This window comes from Arachis stenosperma, chromosome 6 (assembly GCF_014773155.1).
Source record: "Arachis stenosperma cultivar V10309 chromosome 6, arast.V10309.gnm1.PFL2, whole genome shotgun sequence".
NCBI lineage: Eukaryota > Viridiplantae > Streptophyta > Magnoliopsida > Fabales > Fabaceae > Arachis > Arachis stenosperma.
The window spans coordinates 115993033-116017709 of NC_080382.1; the positions used below are offsets into that span (position 1 = coordinate 115993033).

Sequence of the window (24677 nt, forward strand, 5' to 3'; positions counted from 1 at the left end):
TCAACCAGAAAAATCAACGACTCACCGGTTAAACTAATGACTCAATTACCCGATCGTATCACTGGATTTTTTTTTTTTTGGCAGATGGATTAGACAGTCCCTAATCCTAGACATTACTCATGTATTACACACTCACACACTATATGAGTTTATTTAAGGGTTTATTTTTTCTCTCATAAGACTTGAACCCAGGTGCAGCTACTTGCGAGGCGGCAGATCCTGCCACTAGCACCAAGCTTCGGCTGCATCACTGGATTGATTATTGCTTTTGGTTCTGATAACTATGGCACTAAAATATAAAATCCAAATTCTCTCTTTTTCTCTTAAGTTTTTCAAAGTGCAAATTCTTAAATCCAGGTCCAGTGGCCCTTATCCACTTTGGCCCTCCCATTTATTTGCAATAGTTTTTGAACAAAGTAGTCCGCTAATGAGTCAAAATAAAAATAGATTCAGTTTGTTCACCAAAAAAACCGTAAAAAATAGATTCAGTTTTTAATACCCGGCCCAAAAAAAAAAGAGAGAAAGATTCAGACAAGAATCTGCTCTACATGGCAGTTTGCAATGGCTTCCGAGTTTGCAGGCATGTTGTGTGGTGTTTCCTCCTTGGAATGACGGTGGCAGATGCTATCACAATATTCAAGTCCGTTGTTCCCATGAGAATGAGCTTCATTAACCTTTCTTCTCTCTCTCTTGCTCTACAAGAAAGAAGAGCCTTGAATTCATATTCACAGGTCAAATTTACCAGCATTCACAATTTCTTCTTCTTGTTCCGATTGTTTTGAATATGGTAGAAATGTTTTTGAATATAATGAATGGGTTGTTAGATAGGATACCATGTTTCAATTTGTTGCTACACGGTTACTGATGCGTGCCACATGTTTGAATGAAGAATTACCTGATTGGGCAGTAATGAGGTAGCTTATCCAATATCTCTAAATTCCTCAAGTGTGATCTGATCAATCTTGTTCACAACATAGATGCAAGGCATGTATACTCTACTTCCCTCGAAAACATCTATAAGGTCATCGGCAGTAGCATCATATCTGAGAGTAATATCTGCATTGTGAATTTTGTACTCACTACATATAGCCTTCACAGTGTCAAGATCCAAATGATTAGCTTTATGGCATCAAGAACAATTAAAATACAATTGCAAGTCCTTGCAGTACTGATAACCTGCATTTGCCAAGCAATATATAAAATAAAAATGTGTCTTTGCCGCTTCCCGAAGTGTGAATGTGCCAAGTTGCATGGGGGATCATAGTTATTAATTGCAAATCTATATGAATATACTTATATTAGTTGAACAACAACTAAGTATTAAATATTTTTAAATACAAGAATCAATGCTCGTGCAGAAAGTTGATGGAATGAAGTTTGCGAAATCTGAATCAATCTTCCTAAATATGTAACAATCATGTATGGTGCTGAAGACAGTTTCTGCCAGTGGAGAAAAAGACAAAAACATAGCTTACAATTATACACAGTTCTCTAAATACTGCCATTAAGAATCAAGAATCTTTGAAAAACGATTCTGCCATATGACCAAATATAAAACCACAGGTTCTCTAGACACTGAAATGTTTTTCATTGATATCACCACAGCATTCAGCAGAAGATCAACGGAAAATTTTTTACAAGTTTCACAAGGACCTTTGATTACATAGTTAATTGCTTACAAAAGACGTGATTTGGCTAATCAACATTGAAATTTTGTTGACATATATTATACTAAAATCTACTTAAATTTGCGATTAGAACAGTTTTATTTTACCTGTCTTCCTCTACCCTTTCCATCTTTAGCACCCTCAATAATTCTAGGGAGATTCAGCAACTGTCACATGTAATTAAATAAGTACTTAAAAATTTATCAAAATAGTAAAATGTAGGATGATAAAGTTGCAAGCAGACAAAATCAATCATAAAGATACGGGATCTTAATTAATCAAGAGGTTCAAGTGCAACTAGATTTTGCTTTAAGTAACACAAGTTTTAAAGCCCACAAGTAGAATATCTTGACCTTGATAAGTATTATAAGTGAAACCTAAGAGAAAGAAATATGGTTTTATTTACTATCGCTCCGCAACCTAGTTGCATTCATATGATATCAATAACAGTAGAAAACCCTCTTATGAGGGATTTTTCATCAAGAGCAAAGATGAAAACATCATCAACATTGAGCTTTCTAATATTGTGGCACCTGAATTTTAGCTCAACGATACGTGATCACGCCAGGAATGCAAGTTAAGGTTGTAAACTCGTAGGAAGCAACCTACACAAACCAAAACAAGTAAAAGTCTTCAGGAAACTCTTTCACATAAGCTATTAAGCATATTAGATAATTCATAATTGTAATGCTGCCCGCTGTCTTTTAAAATAAAAAAGGGAGCATCTGGTTGACACGTGAATAGACGCCAATGACCACTATTATACTGTCCAAAGCAAAGAATAGTTGACAAACATCATGAATGATAGCAAAATGTAGAAGTTAAAATAAGTAACAGCTCATTTATACCATTTTATAATTAATCAGATCAGATGATAAAAAAAAAATAGAATGAACTCGAGATATAAATGGTGGGCCACTCCAGAAGGTCCCCACGGATTAAGATCTCCTAAGGGTAGATGTACTCAGCCTTACCCTGTAAGCAGAGGGGTTGATTCCAGATAAAAAACCTTGATCTCAATATCATAGGCCAACAACCTTACCCTAGATATGACATGCACCTATCCCATGCAATTTTATTTTATTTTTCAGAAAGAGACAAAGAAACATCACTTGCAATATTTCAAAAACATGGTAGAACTCATAGAAGTGAAACACTGCAATATAAATAAATTAAATAGTGAAGATGGCAGTATATAAGACTCATAGAAATACATTCCTACCTCAGAAAATGTCCCAGTCAATTTGTTCAGTAGAGTAGATTTGCCAACTGAAGGGAAACCCACAAGACCAACTCTTGAATCACCACTTTTAGTAACATCAAAACCTTCACCAGCACCTCCAGCACCTTTTGATGAAGGAGTAAGGAGTTCCCTCCGCAGCTTTGCCAATTTAGCCTAGTACCAGAGTGGCCATATGCTTAACAATATTAAATCAACTAGCAGCAAGAATAGAATCACAGAAATACAAAAGTAAAAGATAACAAGGAAAATAATTCTAATAAAAAATAATCTTATTGGTGGTTGATTCCAAAATCCAAATAGAAGCAAAAAGTGAAAACACCCATGTAGCCTTCAATATCATATATCAGAAAACTTTCAAACAGAGTATCCAAGTTAACAATAGGAGCCCAAGGCTGATGAAAAAACAATTCAAATATTCTCAACTTATATTTTAATGTTTTATCCAAATCCGGATACGCGTACGAGCTACACATGCACCCAAAATTATAAATAAATCAATATGTAAATCAGTAGGAATCTTGTATCCAGCAACAGCTAGAAAGTGGAAACAAGAAGGCCTATTCCAAGAGCAGAATGAGCTTAGCCTAATAATACAACTTCCAATTGAATTTCAGGGAAAGGGTTTGAGTCATGAGTCATGAACCAGAAGCACGTCTAAATGCAATCTCTAGAGCAATTATTCTTACAAAATTCTACCAACTCATTCAACATGACCCAATCATTCCAGTGCTTGGATGAAATTGATCACTTTCTGTCCCATATCCCATCTACCAACTCATTTAACATGACCCCATCATTCCAGTGCTTGGATGAAATTGATCACGTTCTTTCCCATATCCCATCTAACGATGAAGCACACAATGCAGAAACATGTTTACCTTCAGCAAGCCCAAATGATGAGCAGTAGCCTTGTTCTTTTGCGTTCTTTCCATCTGCGGCATAAAAATGACAATGATCATACTTGAAATAATAACTACAATGGAAATACAGCTGCTGCTTTGAACAATCAATACAGTTCCTCAGTTCTTGATTACCATATGCAGGGAGTAAAGGAAACAAAGCACATGCACAGAAATAATATGAAACCTTATTGTAGCTGTCAATCTCTCAAACTCAATCTATACATATTCAACCAGAATTACAACTTAGAGGTATCTGCAGTATTAGTTGTTTTAGTTTTAGCCTAAACATAAAAACTTCACTTATTCTGAGTAACAAGGAATTTATTACAATCCCATCTTACTTGATGCTTAAATATTACTGAACGTAATCACTAATCAGACGAAGTTGCAATATGTACTGAAATATGAACTCCAACGAAAATAGAATATAGGAGTTTCTGGCGAGAATAATTCCGATTAAGGAACATTAATCACAATTAAGCACAGCTTCTATTCCAACTCTAGAAATGCATAGAGCTTCTTAAGAATCATATTAAGTATAAATCATTTGTATTAATAACACCTTAAAAATGAAAAAGAATAATTTTCAAAACCAATGAGAAGATCTTCTATGCTTCCTTTTACTATGCCAACTTTGAAGCCTAAAATTCATCAAATGAATTCCCACAAATGCAAATTGAAGACAAAATCACTGGACCAATCTGTTGATAACTAACAACATAAAAAAACACATTCGCAAATGTCTATTATCAAAAGACAACAATTAGATCCAAGTCTTAACACAAAACAGAATATCAAAAAGAAATTCTAAGACTCTGCCTTCCTCTAGAAGACTAACTCATGAGGCTTCTGGCCTTGCTTCAAAGAAAACCTAGCACCAAGGTAAAACTTCAAGTCTGGAACACTCTCTATGGCTTTTATCAAAGCAGAATCAACAGTCTTCTGGTCATCCTTCTTGTCTTGAGGGAGGGTCTTCTTCTCCTACATTTGAAGCAAGATAGCACATAAGCAAATGCTGATAAAAACTGCAAGTGCCAGAAAGACAAATAAAACAAGAAATTTATACAAACTAACCTCTTTCTCGGACTCAAAGAACTCGCCTTCTCCCTTCTTTTTCTTTTTCTGGACTTCCTTTGAAAAGTATTTGTCATCGAATTTCTCCACGTTACAAGCAGACACATCTACTTTGGTTGATGTGGCAATAACATACGACTGATTCACACGTCTCAACGGAACTCCATTAATCTTGAAGGGTCCTAAGGAAACAAGATACATAAGACCAGAGGAAAGAAAAACTTCATTAATCCGCTAGCTTATTCGGACACAAGTTATACACAACACAATGGAAAGCAATATCAAAAGAGAAAACGTTGTCTATGCGTTGAAATCCGAAGCTTGAAACTGCAATGGACAACTTAATTCAAGAACTAATGTGATAGCACTTATAATCCCGCATTCAATTAAGTGACATAGGGGAGAAATGAAGCATCATCCACATATTAAAAAAAAAAGAAAGCTTATCAAGCAAAATTCGAATAAACAGAAAGCCAATGTTCAATATGATTTAAAACACTATTTTTCACTATAAGTCCGAGACAATAACATAAACAGAAACTTCATTGAGGATAATGAGCAAGAGTTACCAGACACAAGAAGCAGCCCAGAAGGAAGCTGCTTGAGGAACACAACTCTCTTCCCCTTGAATCTTCCAGCAAGAAGAATCAGCACTGTCCCAGGAGTAATGCTAGCCCTGAAAACGCGACAAAAAAAATGAAACATATAAGATCAATTGGATCAATAATCTAACCCTAAGATAGGTCAATTAATGTATAAAAATAGTAAAATTAAATAGCCAAGAATGCCACCATCCCAATCTAAATTCTCATTTCAGATCAAGAATTTTGTTTATCACATTCGACATCGAAAATTAGAAAAAAAAGAACAGACCTGAGTTTGGTGGGTTTGGGTTTGTGCTTGTTGACAAGAGGAGTCTTGACATCTTCAGCAGGATAGAACTTAGGAGGCTTTTGAGCAAGGGCCTGGGGCTTAGGCTTGGGTTCATGGACGGGGAACTTGCCACCATTCTTAGCCTTTATGGCCCACAAACCCCTCTTGTGGTACATCTGAGACCGAGAGTACTTCCCGATCCCCCGCACCAGTTCAGGGTTCCTGCCGACCTTCCTTGCTGCTCTCTGCTTCGGCGCCATTGCTAGAGTTCTTCACTCAACTGCAACGCTTACTTCTCCTCCCACAAAACCCTAATTCTACTTCCTTTGCTTTTATCAATGATCTTAGGCTATATATTGCGCTGTGCCTTACCCTTGTAGACACATAAACCCAATAACTAGGCCCAACTTGTTTTTATTGTCTTGTTTGCATCGTAGCTCGGCCCAAATTCTTGTCCAAAACTAAAAAACTAATGTAGTTATATTATACTTCAACCGGAAAAAATCCTGTTGTTCAAAAAAATTTCAAATCCGGAGTAAGTTGTGAAAATTTTTATTTATTCTATGGTGTAGATCAATTTTTTTAAAAAAATATTATTTGTATACTAAAATCAGTCATTAATATATTTATATATAAATATATATAGTTTAATTTATTTTTAAGTTAAATTTGTATTCCAATATATATTTTATACTAGTAGTTGATTTTAGTGATTGATTTTAATGTACACGTAGTATTATTAATTTCTTCCTATACCATATCTTATATACCATTCATTATTTTCTTTTTTTCTCTTTTCTTTTCCTCTTTCTAAGGTGAATTTGTTGCTGAAAATCATTACTTGAAATTTTTTTTGAGATTATTTTCTGGGTAGAGACTCATAGTCTTATTCTTAGAATTTACTTGTAATATTAAGAGTCGATTTAATATTGAGTATTAACAAACACGGACAATATTAGACTATTTATATAATCATATTTATGGATTTATTTATAAATTAGTTGAAGTATGTTTTTGATTAGTTTGTTAAACATTAATTTACTTATTATGCTATATTTTGTTCTTTTGTTCATTTAAATTAAGAAAATCTTTTATATTAATTACTAGTTTATTATATATGTTTGCATTATTAGTTATGTGATTTATATCTATAAATTAATACTTGATTGTTATTAATATATATGTAAAAACATATATTTTAATTTTTTATTTTAATTTTTTTATAATTTTATATTTTTATATTTTTATTTAATTATAATTAAATCAATCAGGTAAACGATTGACCACCGTTAAACTAATAACCAAGGTTTTGAAAACCGAACAGGTCATCAAACCATTCTAGTCACTGGTTTATTGGTTCATTGATCCAACAGGTTCAACCGGTGGTTCAACCAAAAAAAATCGTTTTAGAATAAAATAATAAATAAACATCCTAAAATATCTTCCAAATTTAAAACACTACACAAAAATCATCAACCAAATTCATATGATCTTATCAAAATACAAATTCAAAAGTTAAATAGTAAAAAAAATATTTAAATATTAAATTTTGACTTTGAGGGTTAATAGGATCACTTAACACCTTAGATTCTAATTTAGAAATGTCAGGAGATAAAGGATTATCAATTTCAAAAGAATGTCGAGCTAGTTCAGTGAGAAAATGTTGATCATTCTATGGTATTATGCTAACTGAACATGAACTTGAACCTTGCAAGATGACCTTTTCGGTTTAATCTTAGGCAGAGTTGCGTTCATCTGTTGTAAGAGATCGAGCTCTCTTACCAACAGATTCTTCTTGCTGAGCAAGCCATAAACGGGATCTAGTGTTGTTTCCAAGTTAAGGGGGCTGAAAGGTTCATGGTGAAGACCTGCATGCAACAACAAAAAAAATGGAATGGTCAATGATAAATTCTCCTAACTAGTGCGCAAAAGAATCCTCCCAATATAAAATCTCACTCATCTATTCGGTGGTCCTTAGATATGGTGTAAATTACAATTCATGCTATGGCAAATGAAATTTTTGAATTAGAAGTTTTAAGCACAACATTCAGAGGCTTATATCATTAATCAAAAGGAAATACCACATTCTATCCATATCATACCTTGTTATTTGCAACAGCATGTTCAACAACTAATTGAATGGAATCTGGAGATAAAGTTAGGAAAAAGCCAGCAATGTAGTAATACTTGGCTTTTTCAACTGTTTACACACAAAACATGAACAATAACAAATGTCAGTCATCAGGACTATTCAGATATAGAGATATAAAGGGGTCCAAACAAATAAACTGGATACCTAATGCCCAATTTTCTGGTCTTTTCAAATGCTCAGACTTGTAGCAATTAACAGCTGCTAAGTTGGCAACAAGTGACCTATATTTAGAAGCAATCAATAGAAAGCTTCAGATAATTGTCTTGCAATCAAGCACATATAAAGCCAACTACCTATACACTTTGACTCTCCTTCCACTACCATCATCATCATTCATCAGTTTATTTATATATGGTATTGGCAGGTAGCTACCCTACTCATTCAGCAACAACCAACATTTGATTTGATTTCCATTTTTAGCATTCAGCAACAACCATTACAAAACAGCAGCATAACAACAACAGTGCAATAACAAAACAGCAGCATAACAACAACAACAGATTAACAAGTCAATAATCACAAATTCCAAACACTTATCAGTGATCACACAGTGACATAACAAAACAGCAGCATAACAAGAACAGCAGCTTAACAAGTCACTAATCAGAAATTCCAAATTCAAAACACTGATCAGTGATCGCAAAATCACAGTGCCATAACAAAACAACAGCATAACAACAACAGCAGCACAACAAAGGGAAAAGAACAATGAAAGTCACAAAAGAAATTAGTAATCCTATTCCTATTTCGTGCATTTAATTACTCATAAACAAAACTCAACTCCACCTGAATTGTTAATTTAACCTTGGTCTTATGGAATCATAAAAAGGAATACATTACATTGCTCTTTCTTCTAAAATTCAAGCAAAAACAAAAAGGAATGGTTTTAGTAGTTTAGTACCTGTTTCAGCATTCGAACAATGTACATTGATTCAAAACTCATGTTATTCTGTTGCATTGTTCTCTAAGGAATCCAGTGAACCTTAGGGCTTCCAACCCCACAACCTCCACACCCACTTTTCGCATCACTTTGCCATTTAAAACCGTAAAACAAACATTTCAGACAAATCCCTGACTGCAACAGATGGCGACAAACAACGGCGACAACACGACGGCCGCCGAGCTGGAGGAAGAAGCGGTGCGCCTGCAACTGGTGACTGCGAACAGGTTGAAGATTTGGAGAACTCCCCTGACTGTGACGCACGAACACTCGAGGAGACAAGCCCCTGACTGCGACGGACGGCGGCAAACACGGCTCCTCCCTGCAGCGGTGGTGGCGGCTAGGGTTTTTCCCGGGTTGAGGCAGGGCGTGTTCTGCTCGAAGGAATAAGGAAGGAGCTGGAGAAGCGCGTTTTGTTTCTCCCCATAAAGCGCAAAACTGTGACGTTTTATCCAAACCGACCGGTTTCTGCCCGGTTCAACGGTTCACATCCGCTTTTATAATTTCTGGTTTTAGACATCAGACCAAACCGTTTATGTCTCCGGTTCGAGGTTGAACTGATTGGACCGGCTGGTCTGGTCCGGTTTTCAGAACATTGCTGAATACTATTCAATAGGTCAACACTGTACAAACAAAATCCAATTCTAATCATTTAATAAGTTAATACTGTACAATCTTACAACTGAGTAGCAAGACCTCTTCTACAATTAAGCTCAACCTAATCACCGAACCAAACCTTCTCAAAACATAACAATTATCAAAATTTATCACAATCTAAACTCAAGCTCAACCTAATTACTGACCAAACCTTCTCAAAACATAACAATTATCAAAATTTATCACAACTAAACTCATCTAACAAACAGCTCAAAACTCCAGGCCATCAACAAACACCAACTAACATAGGCAACAAAGATCAAAGATATCATCAAATTGAAAAATAAAATAAAATAAAATAACCTTCACAAGAGTTATGGATTTAAGGTTAATCGAAGAGCTTCATCTAATATGTCTTCTCCATGAATCCTAAGATGTGAAGCTTCATATAAGCTTAAGAGTCCTTCAACATCTCTGGCAAATTTTTCATTGAAATTAATAGCATAAAACAGCAGGTTAATACTATCATCCATAACTGAAATTAATAAATCATTCACAAAATTAAAAACAGCAGCAGCACCGCCAGAAAATTTAATTTATCAATGCATATGGTTTTCTAATTTTATACGAGTGAGCACCTAAATTCCCAATATTTGTCAATAAGAGCAAAAATATATTCTCATCAACCATAGTTCCCACAATTCTCTACACTTAGTTGACATACAATCTCTATCTTAAGCTAACCAAAGATTCAAATATGGTGATTAATTATTTTTCCGCTTAAGGCTAGTGATGTGGTATTATAAAGAACAATTGGGGGTTAAAGAGTCTCAAGGTGGCAAACAAAGGTAAATGAAATGGTAGGCTATTTGGGATAAGTGAGCTAATATCAAATGATGGCCTCAATCACATGTATGCATGAATATATACTAAACAATGAACATATGGAATGGAACAAATCAAAGATTGCAATCATAGAGGAGAAAACACACAAGAAGAAAATTATGGTTAAATAGTGTAACTATATAATTAAGCTCAAAATCTCACAGGTTGTGTGTTCTTAGCTCTAAACTATGTTCCAAATTAAAATCTTCAAACAAGTTTAACAAAATTTTTAATTTGAATTAATGAAATACTATAGAATAGTGTCTTGAGAAAGAATATATCAGTCAACCAAGTAGTACCTAAATGCAAACAACTACTACTAGTCATGCAAGTTATTCTATGCAACAAAATAAAAAATAAAATATTGGTGTTGAAAGAGAGAGATATGTTACCTTCGGAAGTCATTCTGACCTCCCCACACTTAAGGTTTAGCACGGTCCTCCGTACCGTCAGTGATGAAAAGAGTGGTGTTGGGAGCATCGCTTCCATCGTCCGGCTCATCATGGCTCTCCATGCTACGAGGCGATGTGGGGTCCGGGGTGTCTGTCTCTTCTCTAGGTTGGTGAGTGCCAACAATCAACTCCTTCAGGTAGTGATATCGGCACTTGTTACGGCGCTTCATTCGCTTAGCCCGCCGGTCTTGCCGGTCCAACCTCTCAAGAATCTGAAGGAGCAGCTGATTGGTTGAAGGTGCCTGCGGTGTGGATGATGGTGGAGTGGAGAAAGACGGAGCGTTGTGGGCCGGGCCTTCAGTCTAGCTTGCACTAGGTGTTGGAGGCCTAATGTACTTCTCATTCGGGACATACTAATCATCTCTAGGAATCATGGTCTTGGTATTTCCAGTCCGATGGGGAACTCTCGCTGCAGAGATCAAATCTGTGACTAATGCAGGAAAGGGTAAGTTACCCGCTATATGTACATGCTCCATGGATGAGGTGAGGCAAGTTCAGTGGTTGCTCTGTCAGAATGCACCAGATTAGGATTGCCATGTCAGTAGTGAAGGTTGACTCGTGGGTGCTCGGAAGGACATAATGAGATAGAATTTGAGCCCACACCCGGGCCTCGAAGGTAAGTGCAGAGGCGGAGATGCCCTTGGGTTTAGCCCGGTGTTGTCCATAGATCCAGTTGCTGCCAGGTTGGACGATGACGCCAATAACGCTTTTTCAGTCAAACTGGTATGCCTGGCATTCTAGCTGGGCTGCTTGATAAGCATCCAATCCCTCTGGGCTAGGTGAAAGATCCAGCACCCTTTGAATTGCACCTTCGGAGACAGGGACTTGCTTTTGGCGAACATAGACAGACTGTAAGGTGGGCGAGTGAAAGTTTGAGTAGAATTCAACTACCCAAGATAAGTTGACCTCTTGCGACTGCCTTCTTAAGAATCTCCAGTGTCTCCTTTCAATGCGAGGTTCCACAAAGTCAACAAAATGTGTCGGCAAAATTAGGAGGTGCTCATTGTTGTAGTTCTGTTCCGCCAAGCTGGGGAACATCTGCTCACAGTAATGGTTGGTGAACCGTGCAGAGTCCCAGGTGGGAAATGCCTTTTCCGCCTTATCCACTCTGATAATCCTCTTCACCCTCTTAGTAGGTGGCTTAACTGTTGTAGAGGGTTGTTCCTTAGCCGGTGCTCTTTTAGTTCCTCTCCGCGCCGGTGTCTTGTCAGAAGCTTTCTCTTTTCCCTTCTTGGTGCCCATCCTGAAAAAGGAAGAAAGAAAAGGGATATCAAATTTAAATAGCAATAACCGGGAGGAGGAAAGTCCAAGTAATAATCAATGCCAAAGGAGAAGATAGCGTCTTAAATACATGGTTGCGACAACATGCAAGTAGGACATCAAGTAACATCATGAAGGCATATCATAACAACTAGATGCAAGAGGATTAAAAGCATGCAAGAAACAAGCATGAGAAGCAAAGCTCAAGCATCAATAGCAAAAATAATTGTCACATGTAACAAAATAATGAGCACATTTATGTTGACAATTAATGACTAATATACTCAATACACAATGAATTGCAAGGTTTTGTGAAAAAGAAGCATTAAAGTATAAGAATAAAATAAAAAAAAAATCACAATACCATAAGAGTTTTTTCACAAACACTTGTTATGCACTTTTAAAAGTTGAAAGTAAGTTAATTAATCCAAGCATGTATGAGACCTAGAATAAAATGTCAATTGTCAAATCACTCCTCCTAATATCCACAAGTAAAGACATAGCAAAAGAATCACCGAAATAAATCTCTAAACACCAATATAAGAATGCAAAAATAGGGAGTAGAAGAAAGAAAGAAGAAGAAGGAAAGAAGAAGAAGGAAAGAAGAAGAAGAAGAAGAAGAAGAAGAAGAAGAAGAAGAAGAAGAAGAAAATATGGAAGTAATTGAGAGTGAGAATGAGAGAAGAGTAGTAAGAATGAAAGAAGAAGAAATTAAGAAAGAGAGAAGAAGAAGAATAAAGAAGAGAGTAAGAAGAAGAAGAAGAAAAAATTAGGATTTGAAAAGAAAAGAAAAGAAAAAGAGGTTTAGAGAACGGAGAAAAGGGCTGCACATTGAATAAGTGACGTGGCGCATACGACGCGCATGCGTCACCCACGCGTACGCGTGGGTGAGCTTAAAGGTGAGGGACGCGTAAGCGTCAGTCATGCGTACGCGTGACCAGGATCCGTGCTAAACGCGCGTATCCAGCCTCACTCCTGCACAACTTTCTGTTCAATTTCTCAATTACGCCGTGTTGCACATCTACGTGTACGCGTATGTGGTGCACGAAATTGCAATCACACTTTTGCAATTCCGCACAACTAACCAGCAAGTGCACTGGGTCGTCCAAGTAATACCTTGCGTGAGCAAGGGTCGATCCCACGGAGATTGTCGGCTTGAAGCAAGCTATGGTTATCTTGTAAATCTTAGTCAGGATATCAAAAATTATCAAGATTGATTGTAGAAAGCAAAAGAACATGAAATAAGTACTTGTTATGCAGTAATAGAGAATAGGTTGAGGTTTTGGAGATGCTCCATCTTCTGAATCTCTGCTTTCCTACTGTCTTCTTCATCAAACACGCAAGGCTCCTTCCATGGCAAGCTGTATGTAGGGTTTCACCGTTGTCAGTGGCTACCTCCCATCCTCTCATTGGAAATGTTCAACGCACCCTGTCACGGCACGGCTATCCATCTGTCGGTTCTCAATCAGGCCGGAATAGAATCCAGTGATTCTTTTGCGTCTGTCACTAACGCCCCGCCTTCAGGAGTTTGAAGCACGTCACAGTCATTCAGTCATTGAATCCTACTCAGAATACCACAGACAAGGTTTAAACCTTCCGGATTCTCTTGAATGCCGCCATCAGTTCTAGCTTATACCACGAAGATTCTGGTTAAGGAATCCAAGAGATATCTACTCAATCTAAGGTAGAACGGAGGTGGTTGTCAGGCACACGTTCATAGTTGAGAATATGATGAGTGTCACAGATCATCACATTCATCCGGGTTAAGAACAAGTGATATCTTAGAATGGAAGCAAGCATGATTGAATAAGAAACAGTAGTAATTGCATTAATCCATCAAGACACAGCAGAGCTCCTCACCCCCAACCATGGGGTTTAGAGACTCATGCCGTGGAAAGTATACAATGAAACGTGTAAAAATGTCGTGAGGTTCAGGAACAATGTCAAAAGGTCCTATTAATAGTAAACTAGTATCCTAAGGTTTACAGAAATGAGTAAATGATAGAAAAATCCACTTCCGGGCCCACTTGGTGTGTGCTTGGGCTGAGCAATGAAGCATTTTCGTGTAGAGACCTTTTCTGGAGTTAAACGCCAGCTTTCATGCCAGTTTGGGCGTTTAACTCCAAGTTTTATGCCAGTTCCGGCGTTTAACGCTGGAATTTCTGAGGCCGAATTGCTACGCCGGTTTGGGCCATCAAATCTTGGGCAAAGTATGGACTATCATATATTGCTGGAAAGCCCAGGATGTCTACTTTCCAATGCCGTTGAGAGCGCGCCAATTGGGCTTCTGTAGCTCCAGAAAATCCACTTCGCGTGCAGGGAGGTCAGAATCCAACAGCATCTGCAGTCCTTTTTGGTCTCTGGATTAGATTTTTGCTCAGGACCCTCAATTTCAGCCAGAAAATACCTGAAATCATAGAAAAACACACAAACTCATAGTAAAGTCCAGAAAAGTGAATTTTAATTAAAAACTAATAAAAATATACTAAAAACTAACTAAATCATACTAAAAACATACTAAAAACAATGCCAAAAAGCGTATAAATTATCCGCTCATCACAACACCAAACTTAAATTGTTGCTTGTCCCCAAGCAACTGAAAATCAAAATAGGATAAAAAGAAGAGAATATACTATAGACTCCAAAATATCAAAGAAACATAGTTCCAATTAGATGAGCGGGACTAGTAGCTTTTTGCCTCCGAACAGTTTTGGCATCTCACTCTATCCTTTGAAGTTCAGAATGATTGGCATCTATGAGAACTCAGAACTCAGATAGTGTTATTGATTCTCCTAGTTAAGTATAATGATTCTTGAACATAGCTAGTGTATGAGTCTTGGCTGTGGCCCAAAGCACTCTGTCTTCCAGTATTACCACCGGATACATACATGCCACAGACACATAATTGGGTGAACCTTTTTAGATTGTGACTCAGCTTTGCTAGAGTCCCCAATTAGAGGTGTCCAGGGTTCTTAAGCACACTCTTTTTGCCTTGGTTCACAACTTTATTTCTTTCTTTTTCTTCTCTTTTTTTTTCGAAATTTTTTTTTTCACTGCTTTTTCTTGCTTCAAGAATCAATTTGATGATTTTTCAGATCCTCAATAACAGTTCTCTTTCTCCTCATTCTTTCAAGAGCCAACAATTTTAACATTCTTAAAACAACAAATTCAAAAGACATATGCACTGTTCAAGCATTCATTCAGAAAACAAAAAGTATTGTCACCACATCAAACTAATTCAACTAGTTTCAGAGATAAATTTCGAAATCCTGTACTTCTTGTTCTTTTGTGATTAAAGCATTTTTCATTTAAGAGAGGTGATGGATTCATAGGACATTCATAGCTTTTAAGGCATAAACTTTAAATTTTATTAATTAAGAACAAGACTCAAATATAGATATAAGATGAGACTAGAAATAGAAAAACAGGAACAAAAACGAAAAATAGGCTCCTAATGATAGAGGTTTTCACAGAGTTAGGACTCAACAACCTTGATTTTGAGAAGTGGATGCTCCCTCAGCTTGAGAGGAGAGCTTTTGGCGTTTCATCTCTTGGAGTTCACGCCCCTGCTTCTCTTGTTCCTTCAGCAATTTGCAGAGCATGCAGTTCTGATTCTGCTGTTCTTCCTTCAGTTGCTCCATAGTTTCTTGCAACTTGGTGATAGATGCTTCTAGGCTGGCCCAGTAGCCAATTTCAGGGAATTCAGGGAGGAACTCCTGCGCCCTCCTTTTGATAGAGTTGTCTTGCACTTGTCCTTCCATTGACTTCTTGGTGATTGGATGTTCAATGGGTATGAATTCATCTACTCCCATCTTCACCCCAGCCTCTTTACAGAGCAAGGAGATTAAGCTTGGGTAAGCCAGTTTGGCTTCAGTGGAATTTTTATTTGCAATTGTGTAGATCTCACAAGCAATCACATGATGAACCTCCACTTCTCTTCCAAGCATGATGCAATGAATCATCACTGCTCTCTTGATGGTGACCTCTGAACGGTTGCTAGTGGGCAATATGGAATGCCCAATAAAGTCTAGCCAACCTCTTGCAATTGGCTTGAGGTCTCCCCTCTTGAGTTGGTTTGGGACACCCTTTGAATTGGTTATCCACTTAGTTCCAGGGAGGCATATGTCCTCTAGAATTTGATCCAACCCTTTATCTACTCTCGCCATCCTCCTATTAAAGGAGTCAGGATCATCTTGCAGTTGAGGTAACTTGAAGATTTCTCTTATTTTGTCCAGATGAAAGTACATAACTTTCCCTCTGACCATAGTTCTGTAGGTATGGTAAGCGGTTCCAGTCATTCTCTGCTTATCTGTCAGCCACAGATTTGAGTAGAATTCCTGAACCATGTTCCTTCCAACCTTTGTCTCAGGATTGGTTAGAACTTCCCATCCTCTGTTTCGAATTTGCTCTTGGATCCCCGGATATTCATCTTCTTTCAGATCAAATTTAACTTCCGGGATCACTGACCTCAGACCCATTATTTTGTGATAATGGTCTTCATGTTCTTTAGTTAAGAACTTCTCTTGATTCCAAAGATTCTTTGGATTAGTCTCTTTCTTTCCTCTTAAATTGGTTTGTTTTCCCTTAGGAGCCATGATCTTGATGAATCTTGGCTTAGTGATTACGGAAAAGCACACCAAACTTAGAGTTTGCTTGTCCTCAAGCAAAAGAAAAGAGAGAAGAGAGGGGGAGGAAGAGAAAATTCGAATGGTGTGGTGGAATGAGGGAGCCAAACGTGTATTTATAAGGTGGGGATGGGAGTTTTCGAAAAAAAAAAAGACTTTTGAAAGAAGATTTGAGAAGATTTGGAAAGAAATTGAGAGAAGGGTGAAATTTTTGAACAATGTTTGTAATTGATTTGAAATAAATTTGAAGAATGGTTTTGATTTTTGAAGATTTGAAAGTGAATGATGAATGATTGAAGTGTGATTTTGTAGAAAAGTATGGGTGAGAAAAGGAAAGTTTGAAAAAATTTGATTTGAAAACAAAATTGTGGTCCCCCCACCTTGCTGGCGTTAAACGCCCAGAATGGCACCCATTCTGGCGTTTAACGCCCATTTGGTGCCCCTTTTGGGCGTTTAACGCCCAGCCAGGTGCCCTGGTTGGCGTTAAACGCCAGAAATCCTTTATCACTGGGCGTTTTTCTGAACGCCCAGGATGCTGCACACCTGGCGTTAAACGCCCAGAATGGTGCCCATTCTGGCGTTTAACGCCCAAAATGGCACCATTCCTGGCGTTAAACGCCCAGAATGGTACCCATTCTGGCGTTTAACGCCCAAAATGTCCCTTACTGGCGTTTTTTCGCCAGTAAGCTCATTTTCTCTGCTTTTTGAGCTGAATCCTTCTGTAACTCTGTGAATTCCTTCATTTTTGATACTTGCCTCTGTAAGAACTAATCATATAACTTCCTAATGACTGGGTTGCCTCCCAGCAAGCGCTTCTTTACTGTCTTTAGCTGGACCTTTACTGAGAATCACTCAAGTCTCAGTTTTGAGCATTCCTGCTCAAAATTGCTCTCAAGATAATGCTTGATTCTCTGTCCATTAACAATGAACTTTTTGTCAGAATCAATATCTTGAAGCTCAACATATCCATATGGTGACACTCCTGTGATCACATACGGACCCCTCCACCGGGATTTGAGTTTTCCTGGGAATAATTTGAGCCTGGAGTTGAGGAGCAGAACTTTTTGTCCTGGCTCAAAGACTCTGGTTGACAATTTCTTGTCATGCCATTTCTTTGCCTTTTCCTTATAAATTTTTGCATTTTCAAAGGCATTGAGTCTGAACTCTTCTAGCTCATTTAGCTGAAGTAATCTCTTTTCTCCAGCTAACTGTGCATCCATGTTTAGGAATCTGGTTGCCCAGTTGATGACATGTCACCATGTCATGTTTTTCTATGCTTTTTCATACAAGAAATTTATGATTAGTGCTTAAATATTGCATTCTTTGGTGCTTAAATGGTACATTTCTTTGATCTTTTGATTTGATAAACTTTGTAGGAAATAAGAAGAAAAAGAAGCAAAAAGAGCACAAAATAAGCTAAAAAGAAGAAAAGAGGAATTTTGGGCACACTTTGAAATTGGAGCACACTTTGGAGGCTTAGGCCACGCTTCAAAAAGCGTGACCCATGACCAAATCAAGGAAGAAAAGCGTGGCCCAAAGGAAGAAAAGCGTGGCCCAAAGGAAGAAAAGCGTGGCTCAAAACAAGGAGGAAGAGAGGACAAAAAGTTTTGGGTGAAAAGTTAGCCTCAAAGTTAGACCCCTAACTTTGAGGCTAACGTGAGAATTGGAAAATCACCCAGGGCTACTCCACGTTTGCGCCAACGTTAGCCCCCTAACTTGGAGGCTAACGTTGGCATGAAAAATTTGTCCCAGGGGCTACTCACGTTTGCGCCAACGTTAGACCCCTAACTTGGAGGCTAACGTTGGCGCCACACACCACAACAGCTTGAAGGGGTATACTTCCAACAAGAATAACTTGAGCTACAGAGCTCCAAATGAGGTGATTCAAGAAGCATTGGAAAGTAGGAATCAAGAGCTTTCCAAGCATATATGGCACTGCATGGTGGACACTAAAATTGAGGGAGAAAACTGCCCCGCAATGTGCATAAACGAACATGGTGGCAACCTGCAGTGAGGCCAAATGACCTCTGCACCTTCAGCGGAGTATAACTCGAGCTGTAGAGCTCAAATTCAAACCCAGTTCACTTCGGTTCCTCCTCAAACTCCAAGAGCAATCAACCAAGGCCTCTATCAACCCAATTCCCTCAAGAGCAAGGGCCCATGATCATCACTCAAAGGCACAAGAAAATAGATAAAATAGGAATTTCATTTAATTGTAATTTGTTTTTAATTTCATTTTCATTTCCATTTTGTAAAGCCTATATAAGGCATCATTTTCATATTTGTAAGGAGGCTGGCTCCACTAGGGAGCACTAGGAGTAGTAGTAGAGAGCTCTCTCTTTAATTTGTTTTTGAGTCTTGGGTTGGAGAATTGAAGGAATTCTGTTTCAATCTCATTCTAAGATCTCTCTGCTTTATTTACTGCACACCTGAATTTCAGTTTCGGTTAATTGCTTCTTCATCTACTCCTTCTGCACTTTACATTTCTCTAATTTCTTTGCAATTGCTCTTGTTGGATCTAGGAAGGCATTGAGATCTAGACTTGGTTATCTAGTCTCTTGGGTCCTGAGATCTGAATTCTAATTTTTCATTCTCTGTTTAATGCTTTTCATGTTTATTTACGTTTCTGTTTTTTTTGATCCGATTCAATCAAGTCATATTCCAATCTTCTAATTGTTGCAATTTACTTTTCCTTGTCTAAATTCTGCAAATCCAATTCCCAATCCCCTTTACAATTTCATGCAATTTATAATTCTTGCAATTTAAGATTCTTGCAATTTACATTTCTTGTCATTTAAGCTTCTGTCCATTTAAGTTTCTGTCCAATTTAGCTTCTGCACCTTTAATTCTTGCAATTTACTTTCTGTCGGTCACTCTTCACACAATTCACCAATGTTAGCTTGACTAAACTAATCACCCACTAAAGTTGCTTGATCCATCAATCCCTGTGGGATCGACCTCACTCCCGTGAGTTATTATTACTTGATGCGACCCGGTGCACTTGCCGGTTAGATTGGTGTTGTTTTGGGAGAGATTCTTGTCTCCACCAAAATAATCTCATCAAGTTTTTGGCGCCGTTGCCGGGGATTGATTAGATCAACAATGATTAAGTGGGTGAGAAGTCTAGATCAAGCATTTTCTTTATTTTTGTTCTCTGTTCTAAGTTGAAACCAAGGTGTTTGAGTTATTGCCTCACTAAGAAATTCATCTCTGAGATATGAATTTCAATTTTCCTTGGTGTTGTGTTTTACAAAATTCAAATGGAGTTCAACTCATCTTATGATCAAACAAATTTTATGGGATATTACCCACCATCACCAATCTCTAATGGTGGTTGGGAATATCACCAAGGAACTTCAAATTCTGGGCACTCCAATTCATGGAGCTATGCTTCAGAAACACAAGATGAGCAAGAAAATCATATGGGATACCAACCACCACTACAAAATAATTCATATTATTATCCTCATGGTAGATGGGGGTGTCGCCACAGAATGAAAGAGCATCCACCCTCACATCCCAGTTTCTCAATTGACAATTCTTCATCACTTAAATATGCCTCAACACAAACCTCCACGAGCCAAAGACTCTCAAAACGTGAGTCCATGTTTAACAGGATGGTGGAGGAAGGTCAACAATCTTGGAGGGAACTAGAAATCCTTTCTCAAGAGATAGATAAGCAATTGGAGGACACAGATAAACGCTTAGAACTACTAAGCAAGGGAAATAAAGACCAATTGACAGATGTGAAGGATAAAGTGGAAGAGCAAGATAAGGAGGCCACTGCATCAAGTGAACTTTCAAGGAAGAATGAGGTGGTTGAACCTGAAACTGCACTTGAGATAACAAGAGAACATGAAGACTCACAGCTCTCACAAACTCCCCTGGACCAAAACGCCTCAACACTTGACTCCATGATTGAAAGGTTTGAAGAGGAGATGAAGAAATGTTGGGAAAATCGACAAACCTCCCCCATGATAGAGCTATTAAAACAAAAGTTGGGTGCAAGGAAAGGAGTGGAGGAGCATGAAAGTGAGGAAGTCATTTCAGAGAATTCACACTCAAGTGAAGCAGAAAATCACATGAAGGAAAGGCTCGTGGAACCACCAATACAAGAGGCCCTTAATGAAGAAATCACTCCAATAATCACACAGCAACCATGTCTTGACATCCAAGAAGTGAAGGCAATTGACAAAAGCACCAAGAAGAGGATTGTGACCAAGATACCAAGGACAACATTCATGAGAAGGTCAACTGCAAACAATCCTCCCCCTGATCCAGCAAGCAAGATCAATCAAGCCAATTTCACAAGGGAGCTTGTTGAAAGAAGACCAAGACAGGGGACAATAACTGAAACTTCTCCCCTCTTGGAGTCATTCCTCTTAACAAACTGGAAGAAGAGGAAGAAAGTAAAGAACAACATTCCAACAGTAGGTAACGTTTCTCTTCTATGCTTTGTTTTCTTTCTTTACTTTGTTTAAATTTCAATAAAATGGCATATGGTTACAATCTAAGTTTGGTGTTGCCCTGCAACAAATTGTTCTCAATCTTTTTGGATGAGTGCATCAAATCAAAAAATGAAAGTGACACACCAAGATTCTAAGTTTGGTGTGCCACTTATTTTCTATGCAATTTATTCAAGCAACACTACTTGTCTGCATAATCATAATGCCTCTGCAGTTTTATTTGTCTCTTTTAATTTGACACTTTTTCATTCTGCTTTGTTTAGTCATTTTTTTAGTTTTTAAATGCTTTTATTTTAGTTTGCTTAGTTACTGTGTTTGTTAATACATTACCAAGAGAGCTTTATTCATGGCAAATCTTGGCTTGGTGATTGTATTCAACAAATAACAGTCTCTCTTGCTTAGTTTTAATTCAAATAAATGGACATAGGATTGCATTCTAAGTTTGGTGTTGCTATGCAACAAAATTTGGTTCCAATTCTTACAAGATACTTGCATTAATTCCAAGTGAAAGTGTCACACTAAGTTTGGTGTGCCACTTATCTTTTATGCAATGTATTGTGCACACCTTCTTATCTATGCAATCAAATTGTCTCTGTCTCTTGCGCCTTGATTATTATCTTTAATTTTGCTTGCTTAGAACACATGTACTACTAACTTTTCATTGTGTAAGACATTCATGATCCATCTTAGCCCCATAGCCGTTGTTCTAATTGTTGCTTGAGGATGAGCAAGCATTTTGAGTTGGCAAGGGAAAGAGGAAGAATGGGAGGAAAACGACAACAATAGAGAAGATGAACTACAAGGTTGTAAAGTTCCTTTTCCTCTCATTTGTTTCAAGCACTATAAACTGCATGATTGTCTTTACCTTCTCTGTATGCATGTGTGTATGAAAAGGCATAGTTTGATTTCTAAATTGCAACATGGTGCTATGTCATTATGATTACCAACTTGAGTTTTGTGAATTCAAAAGCAACAAAGTATCATGATCATAAACAAACAAGGCATTAAAGAAGATTTTAGCATGTGCATAAAAGTATTGGAAAGCTAGTATGTTTGATTGTTGCTTAATTGCATTGGATTTTATTTAATTGAAGTTTTCATCTAGGACATTTTGTGAAATCTTTTAAAATCATGAAAACCTTGAAAGCAAATGCAAAATAAAGCAAGAAAAGAAAAAGGGAAAGAATGAGAAAGCTGAAGGCTCTGAGTACCAATGGCAATTTATTTGTTAAGTGCTTGTGGTGTTTATGTATCAAGCCAAATGCTTGAAAACAAAACACTTAGAAGTCAAGGCTAGGCTCAAAGTGCAAAAGCACTCCCTCAAAGCTCAAGGCTCTGAGCATCAATGATTAGAGAGTCAAGAAAAGAAAAGAAAAATGAGCTTAATGAAGTCCTCTAATCAAATGCTTGTGGTGCTTATGTATCAAGTGGTAATACTTGAAAACAAAGCATTTAGAAGTCGTAGCTTTGTTATCAACTCATGGGGCAAAGCACCCAAAAGGAGAAGCTAATAAGAAAATCAAAAGCTTGCTTCAAGGAAGAAATATAAAAGAAAGATTTCATAAATTGAGCTAGATGGAAGCATCAATCATTTACATTTCTTTTGTGATTGTAGCATGCGTAGAAAACTAGCTTACCATGAACATTGAGTTGCTATTCTCCTTGCCTTGGATTGTCAATCTTTATTGCATGATTCTTTTCTTGCTTGGGGACAAGCAAGGTTTAAGTTTGGTGTTGTGATGACATGTCACCATGTCATGTTTTTCTATGCTTTTTCATACAAGAAATTTATGATTAGTGCTTAAATATTGCATTCTTTGGTGCTTAAATGGTACATTTCTTTGATCTTTTGATTTGATAAACTTTGTAGGAAATAAGAAGAAAAAGAAGCAAAAAGAGCACAAAATAAGCTAAAAAGAAGAAAAGAGGAATTTTGGGCACACTTTGAAATTGGAGCACACTTTGGAGGCTTAGGCCACGCTTCAAAAAGCGTGACCCATGACCAAATCAAGGAAGAAAAGCGTGGCCCAAAGGAAGAAAAGCATGGCCCAAAGGAAGAAAAGCGTGGCTCAAAACAAGGAGGAAGAGAGGACAAAAAGTTTTGGGTGAAAAGTTAGCCTCAAAGTTAGACCCCTAACTTTGAGGCTAACGTGAGAATTGGAAAATCACCCAGGGCTACTCCACGTTTGCGCCAACGTTAGCCCCCTAACTTGGAGGCTAACGTTGGCATGAAAAATTTGTCCCAGGGGCTACTCACGTTTGCGCCAACGTTAGACCCCTAACTTGGAGGCTAACGTTGGCGCCACACACCACAACAGCTTGAAGGGGTATACTTCCAACAAGAATAACTTGAGCTACAGAGATCCAAATGAGGTGATTCAAGAAGCATTGGAAAGTAGGAATCAAGAGCTTTCCAAGCATATATGGCACTGCATGGTGGACACTAAAATTGAGGGAGAAAACTGCCCCGCAATGTGCATAAACGAACATGGTGGCAACCTGCAGTGAGGCCAAATGACCTCTGCACCTTCAGCGGAGTATAACTCGAGCTGTAGAGCTCAAATTCAAACCCAGTTCACTTCGGTTCCTCCTCAAACTCCAAGAGCAATCAACCAAGGCCTCTATCAACCCAATTCCCTCAAGAGCAAGGGCCCATGATCATCACTCAAAGGCACAAGAAATAGATAAAATAGGAATTTCATTTAATTGTAATTTGTTTTTAATTTCATTTTCATTTCCATTTTGTAAAGCCTATATAAGGCATCATTTTCATATTTGTAAGGAGGCTGGCTCCACTAGGGAGCACTAGGAGTAGTAGTAGAGAGCTCTCTCTTTAATTTGTTTTTGAATCTTGGGTTGGAGAATTGAAGGAATTCTGTTTCAATCTCATTCTAAGATCTCTCTGCTTTATTTACTGCACACTTAAATTTCAGTTTCGGTTAATTGCTTCTTCATCTACTCCTTCTGCACTTTACATTTCTCTAATTTCTTTGCAATTGCTCTTGTTGGATCTAGGAAGGCATTGAGATCTAGACTTGGTTATCTAGTCTCTTGGGTCCTGAGATCTGAATTCTAATTTTTCATTCTCTGTTTAATGCTTTTCATGTTTATTTACGTTTCTGTTTTTTTGATCCGATTCAATCAAGTCATATTCCAATCTTCTAATTGTTGCAATTTACTTTTCCTTGTCTAAATTCTGCAAATCCAATTCCCAATCCCCTTTACAATTTCATGCAATTTATAATTCTTGCAATTTAAGATTCTTGCAATTTACATTTCTTGTCATTTAAGCTTCTGTCCATTTAAGTTTCTGTCCAATTTAGCTTCTGCACCTTTAATTCTTGCAATTTACTTTCTGTCGGTCACTCTTCACACAATTCACCAATGTTAGCTTGACTAAACTAATCACCCACTAAAGTTGCTTGATCCATCAATCCCTGTGGGATCGACCTCACTCCCGTGAGTTATTATTACTTGATGCGACCCGGTGCACTTGCCGGTTAGATTGGTGTTGTTTTGGGAGAGATTCTTGTCTCCACCA

At 37.7% G+C, this 24677-nt stretch overlaps 1 protein-coding gene and 1 pseudogene across 1 annotated transcript; both read right to left on the minus strand.

Annotated features, from left to right (window-relative positions):
* Positions 1-4259, minus strand: LOC130934994 (developmentally-regulated G-protein 3-like; annotated as a pseudogene).
* A 229-nt stretch (positions 4260-4488) lies between these two features.
* Positions 4489-6085, minus strand: LOC130934993 (60S ribosomal protein L6-1-like). Its single transcript, XM_057864525.1, has 4 exons — positions 5760-6085; positions 5456-5562; positions 4887-5068; positions 4489-4793 (listed from the first exon to the last, which is right to left on the minus strand). Exons 1-4 carry the CDS (start codon positions 6017-6019, stop codon positions 4638-4640), a joined length of 705 nt encoding a protein of 234 aa, XP_057720508.1. The 5' UTR covers positions 6020-6085; the 3' UTR covers positions 4489-4637.
* Between the last annotated feature and the right edge of the window lie 18592 nt (positions 6086-24677).